Source organism: Schistocerca cancellata, chromosome 2 (genome assembly GCF_023864275.1).
Source record: "Schistocerca cancellata isolate TAMUIC-IGC-003103 chromosome 2, iqSchCanc2.1, whole genome shotgun sequence".
Lineage (NCBI taxonomy): Eukaryota > Metazoa > Arthropoda > Insecta > Orthoptera > Acrididae > Schistocerca > Schistocerca cancellata.
This window is the reverse complement of record NC_064627.1, coordinates 553,832,589-553,846,211: the sequence shown is the minus strand read 5'-3', so window position 1 is coordinate 553,846,211 and position 13,623 is coordinate 553,832,589. Positions and strand designations below refer to the sequence as shown.

The 13,623-nt window shown below is 41.5% G+C and overlaps 1 protein-coding gene across 2 annotated transcripts in view; it reads right to left on the bottom strand.

Annotated features, from left to right (window-relative positions):
- Nucleotides 1-11,718, bottom strand: part of LOC126162145 (uncharacterized) — a 128,356-nt gene extending 116,638 nt beyond the window's left edge. The window contains exon 1 of one of the 2 annotated variants that reach the window (XM_049918441.1): nucleotides 11,659-11,718. In XM_049918441.1, the coding sequence (XP_049774398.1) occupies nucleotides 11,659-11,694 (36 nt within the window). In that variant the 5' untranslated portion in view covers nucleotides 11,695-11,718. Of the gene's footprint in view, nucleotides 1-9,423; nucleotides 9,515-11,658 lie in introns of those variants that run through there. The other variant, XM_049918442.1, reaches the window with a different exon arrangement.
- Nucleotides 11,719-13,623: the final 1,905 nt, after the last annotated feature.

The following is a 13,623-nucleotide window of genomic DNA, read 5'->3' as shown; positions in this document are numbered from 1 at the left end:
TGCAAACATAATTTAGAAGTAGATATCCCTGGTGTTGCAAAGCAACTGAAATCACACTGTCAGTGACAGAGGAAATGATCAAATATCTCTTCAAAAAGTCTCTAATGTATAAGAAAAGTAGGACCAATACATTTGTTTCTGATGTTATTTAGTAACAATTAATTTTCAGTAGTAAGCTCCTTGCTTTTACTGACCTGTTTAAAGATAATCAACAATTTAGTAAGAAATTTTAGTTTTTAAAGGACTATATCTAAATGTACTTAAGTAGATTTACATCAACTATAAATGTTTGCAGCTAAACTTAAATAAAAAATATTTGAGGGGCCAAAATTGTCTACCTTAGCATCAGATCAGCTTTGGGATGTCAATTTTAGGTGCAATTCAAAGGTTCAGTTCCCATTTTCTTTTACGAAAGCGTATACTTTCAGTTTAACAAACCATGATATTTTAGGTGATAGTTGCGATTCTGAAGCATCAGAAAATTATTTTAGAACTCACAATTATGTAATAGTATGGCCATAATATTGGAAGGCAGAAAAAAGTTATCTTAATGTGACAACAATAGGGATACTTTTGTGAGGCTTGAAACACCTTTTAATTTTTACATTAAAGGCTGATTCGCATCAAACTTTGCACAGGCTTTGGACCGTGAAAATGATAAATGACCATCTACCATTCTGGCGTGTGTAAAATCAGCCTAAACACGCTGAACTAATGTACACTCTATTTACAATTACAACTTAATATTAGCTTCGATAATGCTGCTTCAATGATTTAATAATTTTATGTCAGTAACCTGCGAGGACTCGGTGGTCTTCATAGTTTGTAATACATTATTTTTAACGTATTTTAGTCCAGTCTCTGAATATGGGCAGTGGCTTTCAAGCAAGGCCTAATGTTGCTAGTCTCTTCATAATTCTTTACGATTCTCTCTATCCTGTCGTCCAGCTTCAAGTACTTCTTCTTCCTCTTCTTAGGCCGACCTTGGTGGCCACGTGGTTCTAGGCGCTGCAGTCCGGAACCGCGCGACTGCTACGGTCGCAGGTTCGAATCCTGCCTCGGGCATGGATGTGTGTGATGTCCTTAGGTTAGTTAGGTTTAAGCAGTTCTAAGTTCTAGGAGACTGATGACCTGAGATGTTAAGTCCCATAGTGCTCAGAGCCATTTGAACCAGTTTTAAATCTTCCTCTTCTTACCTTCAAGATTCATATCCAATTTCATGTACATGCAGTTTGTGAGCTCTGCTTCCTTTTTCAAGCACTCCACCAAATAGTTGATTTTAGGGTGGGGGTTTCCAATAATTCTATTTATTTTGTTGTGCCACACTTCAACAGCATTCGTCGTTCGGTGCCTTTTTCCGTAACAGTCCCACATTTCTATTGCGATATCCTCATTCTCTAGCCAGTTATCCACAAAGTAGTCAAAAAATTGAGAGAACCTTCCGTGATAAGGAGCTTATGCATGAATCTCAATCCACCCATTGCTTACGTCCTCCGGTTTTACAACTGCCAGCGCTGCACACACGCTGACGTGAAGTCTTAAATCCTCGTTCTAGCGGTACTCCTCAGTTAGACCGAGAACTCGAGTTCTTCTCCATAAACTCTTCTTCGTATGGAAATAGAATCCATTTATTTCAGTTGTGGGAAAAACTTGACAAATCGCCGATATCGCAGCTGCCTCCAAGTCCATCTTTACTTGTTTAGGACACCACTAAGAGACTACCTGTTTTATCAGACGAAACAGACGAACATATGTGTCTTTCTTCTTATTAGGGATCAGTGCAAATACAGTAGGAAGAATGTTTGTTTCTTTAATCGGGCCTCCTAAGTCTACGCGTTTGGTGTAGATCTGTGGAAACTGCTTGCTGCATCTCTTAAATGTTCCATCCATAAAAAAATGGGAACATGTTTTTAAACTTTCTTTTCCCTTGCTTCCACTAAAAATCATTATTCTACCTCTAATCTATTGTCTTCCAGAAGAAAACTACTGCCATCTCCCATTTTTAATAGATCTTCATGAAGATCAATTTCATAAGAGTTCTTAGGCTCTTGTTGGTTTCCCCACTCTTGACTCCATCGACGACGCATGGTTCTCTTCATAGATTCTGAATTAGGCATCACTGTAACAAAGTCATAAACTTTATTATGTAGATTTCCATTTCATCCGCGTATATCTCCGATAACTGTGTAGTTTCTTCTCGAGACCTTCTCTTCCCTCTCTCCACGTGCTTTCTCACTTTCAGATTTGCATTGTCAGGTGGTCCACAGAGATGTTCTAATATGCTCAACACTTCTCCGTTCCTCGAAAGCAGCTTTCCCTTGCAATGATCCGCTTTTCGGCGTAAGCACATCCATGTAACAACGCCTTCTTTAGATTCCCTCTGTGTAAGATACGCGTAACTTTTCTAATGAGCAGGAGGCCTGTCCTTGTTCGTTGTAATAACTTCCATACTGATGGTCACGTTAGGAACTTCTAAAGCAAACTGGGCGGGCGGGTGAGCAGGAGGAGGAGGAGGAGGGGGAGGGGAGACAAGGGACCCAACCCTTCGGAGCAGGTAAAACCGTGGCAAATGTCCGGCGTGACAAATGTTCGGACACCATGAGTAACAGCTCAGTAGGCAGTTGAAGAGGAATCGCCATCTCTAAAAAGAACAATTACAGAAGTTGGGAAGGAAAACAAATGTATAAAGACGGTAACTGCGAAGGAACCGTGGGTAACTGAAGAAATACTTCAGTTGAGCGATGGAAGAAGGACGTACACAAATGTTCAGGGACATTCAGGAATGCAGAAATACAAGTCCTGAGGAATGAAGTAAATAGGAAGTGCAGGGAAATGGCTCTGAGCACTATGGGACTTAACATCTATGGTCATCAGTCCCCTAGAACTTAGAACTACTTAAACCTAACTAACATAAGGACATCACACAACACCCAGTCATCACGAGCAGAGAAAATCCCTGACACGGCCGGGAATCGAACCCGGGCGCGGGAAGCGAGAACGCTACAGTGCAGGGAAGCTAACACGAAGTGGCTGCATGAAAAATGTCATGAAATCTAAAAAGAAATGATTGCCGGAAGGACTGAATCAGCATATAGGAAAACAAAACAGCCTTCGGTGAAATTAAAAGCAGGCGTGGTAACATCAAGAGTGCAACGGGAATTCCACTGTTAAATGCAGAGGGGGGAGGCCTGTATGAGGGTGAAGGTATGTCCAATGTGATAGAAGAAGAAAGAGCACTCGATTTAGAGGAGATAGGGGATCCAGTATTAGAATCAGAATTTAAAAGAGCTTTGGAGGACTTAAGATCAAATAAGGCAGAAGGGATAGATAACATTCCATCAGAATTCTAAAAATCTTTGTTGGCAGTGGCAACAAAACGATGGCGCGTAGAGTCCGACGACATACCATCTAACTTTCAGAAAAATATCATCCACATAGTTCCGAAGACTGCAAGTGCTGAAAAATGCGAGAATTATTGCATAATCAGCTTAACAGCTCATGCATCCAAGTTGCTTACAAGAATAATATACAGAAGAATGGAAAAGAAAATTGAGGATGTGTCAGATGACGATCAGTTTGGATTTAGAAGAGGCAAAGGCACTAGAGAAGCAGTTCTGACGCTGCGGTTGATAATGGAAGCAAGACTAAAGAAAAATAAAGACACGTTCATAAGATTTGTCGACCTGGAAAAAGCTTTCGACAGTGTAAAATGGTGCAAGATGTTCGAAATTCTGAGAAAAAGAGAAATAAGCTATAGGACAAGACGGGTAATATACAATATGTACAAGAGCCAAAAGGGAATAAAAAGAGTGGACGACCAAGAACGAAGTTCTCGGATTAGAAAGGGTGTGAGACAGAGATGTAGTCCTTCGCCCCTAATTTTCAAATAAAAGAAAGATTCAGGAGTGGAATTAAAATTCAAGGTGATGACATTGCTATCCTGGGTGAAAGTGAAGAAGAATTACAGAATCTATTGAATGGAATGAACAATCTAATGCGTACAGAATGTGGATTGTGAGTAAATCGAAGAAAGATGAAAGTAATGAGAAGTAGCAGAAATGAGAACAGCGGGAAGCTTTACGTCAGTATTGATGGTCACGAAGCAGATGAAGTTAAGGAATTCCGCTACCTAGGAAGAAAAATAACCAATGACGGACGGAGCAAGGGGGACATAAAAGCAGACTACCACTGGCAGAAAGGGCATTCCTGGCGAAGAGAAGTCCGCTAATATCAAACACAGACCTGGTTTTGCAGAAGTAATTTCTAAGAATGTACGTTTGGAGCACTGGATGGTATGAATGTTATGGAGGAGGCTAACCAAAGACTGCGTTTTATGGGCAGGACATACAGAAAATGTAACAGATCTACTAAAGCGACTGCCTACACTACGTTTGTCCATCCTCTTTTAGAATATTGCTGCGTGGTGTGGGATCCTTAACAGATACGATTGACGGAGCACATCGAGAAAGTTTAAAGATGAGCAGCACGTTTTGTATTATCGCGAAATAGGGGAGAGTCACTGAAATGACATCATGGGCATCTTTAAAACTAAGGCGTTTTTCGTTGCGGCGGAATCTTCTCATGAAATTCAATCACCAACTTTCTCCTTCGAATGCGAAAATATTTTGTTCACGCCGACCTATATTGGGAGAAACGACCACCATAATAAAATAATGGAAAAACGCACCGTAAGATATAGGTGTTCGTTTCTTTCCGCACGCTGTACGAGATTGGAATAATAGAGAATTATTGTGAAGGTGGTTCGATGAATCCTCCGCAAGGCACTTACATGTGATTTGCAGAGTACCCATATAGATGTAGATGTGAAACTTGGACTGTGGGAAAACCAGAACAGAAGAGAATCGAAGCAGTGCTACAGACGAATGTTGGAAATTAGGTGGACTGATAAGGAATGAGGAGGTTCTGCGCAGGGAGAAGGGACAGGATCATAGGACATCTGTTACGGCATCAGGGAATGACTGGCATGGTACTAGAGGGGAGCTGTAGAGAGCAAAAACTGTGGAGGGAGACAGAGATTGGAATACATCCAGCAGGTGCTACTCTGAGATGAAGATGTTGGCACAGGAGAGGAATTCGTGGCGGGCCTCATCAAACCAGCCAGAAGACGGATGACACAAAAAAAAGAAAAAAAAAACAGACCCTAAAGGCACCGTCGAGACAAGACAGATAGAACACTACATTTGTTGAAAGGGCAACGGTGGAGGCGTTGTCGGAAAGCGGCAGTGCGCTGACTCGTTTGAACTTTATTCTCCACGCTATCTGAGCCCATGTTGACGGAACACCAGACTGTCCTAAGCGATATAGAGCGTACCGAGGCACGAGACTGTCGTCGTCCTCAGGCAAGGGAATAACAAGCTGCCTACCGATTATGGTCAGTCTAGTCTCTCGCTTACTTATGTATCATCATTTAGTGCCACCTTCAAACAGCCAGCTTCTTCTACGCTACCATGACGATTCCCGTCTTTGATGAAAATGTGAACTTTCTGAAACTTGTCAACTTCTTGTTTACATGTATGCCGAGTCAGTTCAGGGTAAAAATCTCGAGCTTTCGACGGTTGCCTCCATCGTCATGGAAGCGGTACATGGAAGCGACCTTTCGACGCAGTGGACAAGCAGAGGTATTCGTCGCAGTGTTTACGCTACTACGGAAGCGATGATTTTTATGACCTCATAAAATCGAAATATAGGAAAGCATGGGTGATATTCAGTATGTACTAGAACCAAGAGTGAACAATAAGAATGGAACACGAAGAGAGAAGTATTTAACTCTTTTATCCAAGAAGTAACGAAGAGAAAACAGAAAGCTCCAGAAATGGGATTAAAATTCAGGATTAAAGAATATCAGTGACAATTTTAGCTTGTGACGTAGCTGTCATCTGTGAAAGCTGGATTTTCAGGATCTGTTCGAAAGGATGAACGATCTACTGAGCACAGAATATCGAGTAAAGTTTTGAACGTGACTGCGTGGTCAGCGACCGTTTACAAAGCAAAACTAAAGCAATAACATCTCTCGGTCGCATAAAAGAAATCTTTTGACCTAGGTTTCCGCACTAGTATGAGTGCCTTCATCAGAAGTAAAACACTAAAACTGGTCTATAACGCAATTACAAAATTATAGGAAAAAATTATTTTAAGTACTGACTAGGATTACAAAAAAGAAACAGTCCTTACATGTCACGTATGAAACTAAGTATCAAGCGATAAAGCTTTAGTCACAAAATTTTTGAAATAGGAAACCTATGGGCTGCTCACACTTGTCGAGCTGCGATAACATCAGACTGAGGCGCCAGCGTTAGCAATTGCGGACAGGTGAACATTACACCAAGAATGCCATTTAGTAGCCGCAAATACAAACAGGCTACCTAACAATCAAAATATGGACAGACGAATGTTATGATGAACATTATTTAGCACATGAAATATAAGGCAATATTCTTTTTTTTTGTCTGACAGAGCTTAGAAGTACAGTTTAAAGGTTGAAAACGCCATTATAAAAATATAAAGGGAGCTGAATAGGTCAGCGAGCAGAAAATTGGTGTAATATGTAATGTAGTTAATATAAACGATTTAATAAACAAAAAAATTATTAGTCGACTTAGATACAAAAATATATTTCGGTAACTGCACGAGGGAACACGAAATCAAACATCAAATAACGGCTTTTTCCATTGAAAAAGCTTTTATTACGTAATTGTAGCTGCTCATAAGGAATGCGGCCATCATTTCAAGAAAGATGTTTAAAAATTTCTAATTCATTGAGAACATCTAACCTAAGGCCTCTATTCTCAGTGTGCAAAATGCTGATATCGTGAACAGCTTTAGGCGCATGACCTGCAATCAGTAGGTGGTTAGCAAGAGACGAATTTTGGGTGGTAGTATCATATTTTCTTAAAATATGTTCTTTGTATCTAACTGTAAAGGCATGTCCTGTTTGTCCTATGTAGTAAGAAGAGCAAGTGTCGCAAAAAATCTTATAGACACTAGAGTTTTTCAAAGGGGAACTGATCGATTTTAAATTATGAATAAAATTTTTTTTCGAACTGTTATTGGCTACAAAAGCGACATTAAAGTTGTATTTAATAAGAAGAAGGCGTTGAATCTGATAGGAGATGGGCCCCGAAAAAGGAACAGAAAAATACTTCTTCTTTAGGTTGGGCTCAATGATAGAGGTGGCGAGTGTAATAACTCTTTCAACAGTTTTCTTTTTAAGGATGTCGTCCACTATGGTAGGTTCGTATTCGTAATTAACTGCTATCGTTTTTATCAAATTAATTTCTTCCTCGAATTTTTCTTTCGAGGGTGGAATAGAAGCTGTGAATAGCAGAGTGGAAGAATGCGTTTTTATGAGATTGTGGGTGCATGGAAGACGCAGGTACGGTCTGATCGGTATATGTTGCTTTACGAAAAACATTAAATAAGATTTTATTTTCTTCTACTGTTAGCGTTAAGTCAAGAAAGTTAAATTGACGGGCCACGTTTTCGAGTTCACTGGTGAAGGATATTTTCTCGTGAACTTCATTAAAGAGAATGAAAATACGGTCAATTCCATCAAAACGTCCTTTGTAGGTGACTAAAATATCATCGCCACATCTGAAATAGGAGAGAATGCCTAGCGCTGTAGCTGAGAAACAGTTGAACTTTTCTTCTTGAAAGTTAATGAAAATGTCAACACGTTTACCAGCTAACGGATTTCCCATAGCGAGACCGTCGGATTGCTGATACAGTTGTTCATTAAATTCAAAGTAGTTGTTTTTGACTACGACTGTGATTAGATTCATAAAGTCAGTGATATATTCATCTGAAAGTTATGAGTAAACTAATGAAGGGGCAGTAGAAATGAGATTAGCTATAAACTTAGCAGCAAAATTAAGGGTCATGTAGTAGACGAAGAGAAATGAAGTCTACTAGTAACAAAAATATTTGAGAAAGAAATTTCTCGGAGTGGTTGTGTACTGTGATATGCAGAATTGAAAGTGAGGAAATTGTGCCGGGCCTCATCAAATCAGCAAGAAGACTGACTCCTGACCGATAAAGTACAAAGGAAAAAGGCTAGCAACGGGATTGAAATCGAAACCTATCCGCAGTGTGTCATTGAATGGGGGCCTACAGAACTGTTGAAAGAATCAGCTCGTCGGATGGGAATTATAGCCTCGGCAGCTCTCTTCATATTACTCGAGAGAAGTAGGCTGTGTTCCGTCATGGAGTATTACCTTCTATCACCTCTTCCATCATCATCATTATCATCATCATTATTATCATCATCATCTCCATCATCATGAACAACTACAACATTCGTGTTGTGTGCTGTCCTTAGGTTAGTTAGGTTTAACTAGTTCTAAGTTCTAGAGGATTTATGACCACAGCAGTTGAGTCCCATAGTACTCAGAGCCATTTGAACCAACTACAATATCCATTACGACACTCCCTCCAACACCCCTTCATACGCGTTCATCATAATCATCTGCACAAAACAGTCATACTTAATACACAAAACTCTTTCTTCGGAAACGAAAGTTGCCCAACCGATGTGAATAAAAGAAGCGTTTCCGGTATGCGGCCGAACCCCTACACCAGCTAAAAATGTATAACGATGAAACTTCCTGGCAGATTAAAACTGTGTGCCCGACCGAGACTCGAACTCGGGACCTTTGCCCTTCGCGGGCAAGCGCTCTACCATCTGAGCTACCGAAGCACGACTCACGCCCGGTCCTCACAGCTTTACTTCTGCCAGTATCTCGTCTCCTACCTTCCAAACTTTACAGAAGCTCTCCTGCGAACCTTGCAGAACTAGCACTCCTGAAAGAAAGGATATTGCGGAGACATGGCTTAGCCACAGCCTGGGGGATGTTTCCAGAATGAGATTTTCACTCTGCAGCGGAGTGTGCGCTGATATGAAACTTCCTGGCAGATTAAAACTGTGTGTCCGACCGAGACTCGAACTCGGGACCTTTGCCTTTCGCGGGCAAGCGCTCTACCATCTGAGCTACCGAAGCACGACTCACGCCCGGTCCTCACAGCTTTACAGCCTTACAGGCTGTGGCTAAGCCATGTCTCCGCAATATCCTTTCTTTCAGGAGTGCTAGTTCTGCAAGGTTCGCAGGAGAGCTTCTGTAAAGTTTGGAAGGTAGGAGACGAGATACTGGCAGAAGTAAAGCTGTGAGGACCGGGCGTGAGTCGAGCTTCGGTAGCTCAGATGGTAGAGCGCTTGCCCGCGAAAGGCAAAGGTCCCGAGTTCGAGTCTCGGTCGGGCACACAGTTTTAATCTGCCAGGAAGTTTCATATCAGCGCACACTCCGCTGCAGAGTGAAAATCTCATTATGTATAACGATGTTCACATTTTAGTAAGCCTAGTTTGCGGCAGTCTGTTTGAACGTAAAACGTTACTGGTAGAATACCACTTACACATTCGACAAGGAAAGCGTGCTAAATCCGCTCCTCAGAGATTAAGTCATCGTCAGTTGTGATTACGCACTACAGTGGGTCACGGCAAGGCGTGACGATTACTGGCAGAGAAGAAGGCCAGAGGAGGGGGGGGGGGGGGGCTAAGCTGATTGTCGACCGTCGCCGAATCAGCGTTATTTGGAAGTTGCTTGAACGAAGAAGGAGAAGGGCAGCACGAATGGTCACAGGTTTGTTAACAGGAAGACTCTTGAAGACAGACGTAAACTATCCCGAGAAAGTCTATCAACAAAGTTTCAAGAACCGGCTTTAAATGATAACTCTAGGAATATACTGGAACCCCTTACATATCGCTCACATAGGGATCGTGACGATAACATCAGAATAATTACTGCACGCACAGAGGCCTTCAAACAATCATTCTTCCCGCGCTCCATACGTGAATGGAATTGGAAGAAACCCTAATAACCGGTACAACGGGCCATACCCTCTGATATGCACCTCACGGTGGTTTGCAGACTATAGATGTAGATGTAGACAAAAGTAATTCAGTGGTACGTTTTACTCGAAGTACGCACCTTTAGGTGATGTGCGTATTAGCCAACGCGACAAGGTGCTTTAACACCACTTTTAACCAATCTCGGCGTTATAGATTGTAGAAACTGCTGAAAGTCGGTTTTCGTAGTTGCTTTACTCATGATCACATTGTCCCATAAGAAATGGACGAACTGGAGTGATAAACGGTAGACGGTCAGCGACAGTTCTAGTGAGTCTGTTGGGTGCGAATGACGAAGATATCGCTATAGTTGACATTAGGAGTAATGTTGATGGGCACTTTTTCAAACTGAGAGAAGTTGGGTTTATGGTAGTGTGCGATCGCTTAAGCTTTCGCAGTTTCAGCTCGTTTTGTAAACAGACAAACAGTAACTCAAAACAGATGCTAAAAGCAACACTATCGCCACCTCTCCTGTCCTCTGAGTATCAATAAATAAATATTCTGTAGATACATCTCGGATTGCCATTTAGCGTTTGACTCGAGTGGGTTATTTATAATGAGTAATATTACTATAAAACTGACGAATATGTAAATATGTAAGTCAGGGTGCTCAAAAGCCCGTATTTTTGGTACATTTTAACTAAGTATATTTCTGGAATATGTCGTGACAAAAATTGAATCGATTCATACTTCAATAATAATCTTTAACCCTAGAAAAGCGAAGGGGAGAAAATGTTCCACTCTTACTAAACCATCGTAAATTTTACGACTCCATACTTTATTCAAATGAAATCATGATTTACACTTTATATATTGAATTAATTACAGTTATAAAGTCTCCAGTGGTTCGTCACATACAGAATAAGTACAAAATGCCCTGTTTTACACTCTATACTGAAAACACCAGATCGCGGTGAACCGACAGTTGGCACCAACTGCAGTCGTAAATTTTACAACGGTTTAGTAATCCAGGGATTAGGCGGAAAGCCGTTCTAGTTTCCTACAAAACTTGATGCTTATTTAACTGGCACGTCCTTTTAGTAGTAATTAACTATCTTTATCTTCCTCAGGAAATACAGTCGATTGGTTTACAGGTATATGTTGCCAATATGGTGGACCATGTACGCTGACTGAACGATATTAAAAGGATCCTTACTACACAGGGTGAACAAAAAAACCTGATGATAAGTTTAGAGCACGATAGGAGGCGTCGAATAGAGCAGACTTTTCCATAAACGTGTCGTTGTGGAGCTACGGTGCGGAAGAATGTCCATTAAACTAACTTGCCCCAGCTAATACCAGTTATACTAAGGAGCGCAGTTGCTAATTAAATTAACTGAAGATAATGGTTTCATCTGAAAAAGCAAAGCTAGTCAAGCCCCTGTCATTCACTGGTTAGGTTAAACACGAATTTTCCATGACGTTCAGTCAGCTGCGCTACCGGAGAACCGTAATGTCACTAACGTTTTAAGATAATAAGCTGTAACGCTGTGCACACCCAACAGTTCGCTTACCGGACAGACTCCCATGCGCTCGTCACTGATTGGCTGTCGTTTTATGTCCGAGGCCCCACACTGGTTTATTTCATACTTGTGCTTATCTGGGAATATTTGCCCGATTGGGCGCCCCACTCCCTGCTCTAGCCTTATCACCAGGTTCCTTTTGTCCAGCCCGCAGTACAATCTGCTGCCGCCTTAGCGTAGGTCCCAGAACGGAGCCCTGGGGCGGTAGTAGACACGCACCTGCAGCTGGAGTTCTTCTGCGACGGCGGTCGCCATGGCGCAGTCTACACTGAAGGCGACTCACTGGCCGCACTTATCTGGGCGGCGCGACCTCTGGACCCTGCCCCCAGCCCCTCCCAGCAGACACCTCACAACGCTCCGTCAATGAAACACTTGCCAAGCACCACAGTGGCTCAGCTGCAGCTGACGACAGCCCACAGGGATGATGACCACCACTGGTGGCTAAACTGTAGCTTAGTTACAAATAGCCGCGCGGCCGGTGATGTCATACTGAATAATGCTAACAAAAATAGCGTTGAGATTCAAAATGGTGTATATTCTTGTTGTTGTTGTGGTCTTCAGTCCTGAGGCTGATTTGATGCAGCTCCCCATGCTACTCTATCCTGTGCAAGCTTCTTCATCTCCCATTACCTATGCAACCTACATCCTTCTGAATCTGCTTGGTGTATTCATCTCTCGGTCTCCTTCTACGATTTTTACCCTCCACGCTACCCTCCAATACTAAATTGGTGATCCCTTGATGCCTCAGAACATGCCCTACCAACCGATCCCTTCTTCTAGTCAAGTTGTGCCACAAACTCCTCTTCTCTCCAGTTCTATTCAATACCTCCTCATTATTTATGTGATCTACCCATCTAATCTTCAGCACTCTTCTGTAGCACCACATTTCGAAAGCTTCTATTCTCTTCTTGTCTAAACTATTTATCGTTCATGTTTCACTTCCATACATGGCTACACTCCATACAAATACTTTCAGAAACGATTTCCTGACACTTCAATCATTACTCGATGTTAACAAATTTCTCTTTTTCAGGAACGCTTTCCTTGCCATTGCCAGTCTACATTTTATATCCTCTCTACTTCGACCATCATCAGTTATTTTGCTCCCCAAATAGCAAAACTCCTTTACTACTTTAAGTGTCTCAATTCCTAATCTACTTACCGCAGCATCACCCAACTTAATTCGACTACATTCCATTATCCTCGTTTTGCTTTTCTTGATGTTCATGTTATACCCTCCTTTCAAGACACTGTCCATTCCGCTCAACTGCTCTTCCAAGTCCTTTGCATCATCGGCGAACCTCAATGTTTTTATTTCTTCTCCATGGATTTTAATACCTACTCCGAACTTTTCTTTCGTTTCCTTTACTGCTTGCTCAATATAGAGATTGAATAGCATCGGGGAGAGGCTACAACCCTGTCTCACTCCTTTCCCAACCACTGCCTCCCTTTCATGTTCCTCGACTCTTATAACTGCCATCTGGTTTCTGTACAAATTGTAAATAGCCTTTCGCTCCCTGTATTTTACTCCTGCCACCTTCAGAATTTGAAAGAGAGTATTCCAGTCAACATTGTCAAAAGCTTTCTCTAAGTCTACAAATGCAAGAAACGTAGGTTTGCCTTTCCTTAATCTTTCTTCTAAGATAAGTCGTAGGGTCAGTATTGCCTCACGTGTTCTTATATAGGGGCATATTGTCTTATGAGTAAGTGGCAGACAGAAATGGTTCAAATGGCTCTGAACACTATGGGACTTAACTTCTGAGGTCATCAGTCCCCTAGAACTTAGAACTACTTAAGGTGGGTAGGACGTCAAACGGGCCGTCTTGGAGCAGGAGAGACACCACAGGACATTTTAATTTCCACTGTCTATACTTTTACGAATAAATTCATAAAACTTTGTCAGCTTGACCAAGAAGGGTTCAGGATTCACACTCATAGCAGTGGAAGTTCAAAAACATAACAAAATTAATTTTGTTTTACATGTGAAAGTTCATCATTTTTTCACTTACTATTGGCTACGTTTGTTGCCGTAGGTACACGTTTCTTCATAAGTAAGGGAGATTCTTCGATGAATTTTGCACAGCATACAAACCATACTTACAGGTGTATGAAACTCTAGAAATTAATTTATGAAAAAATAAATGTGCTGTTACATTTTAAACTTCATGTTTAGAAAAAACTCAA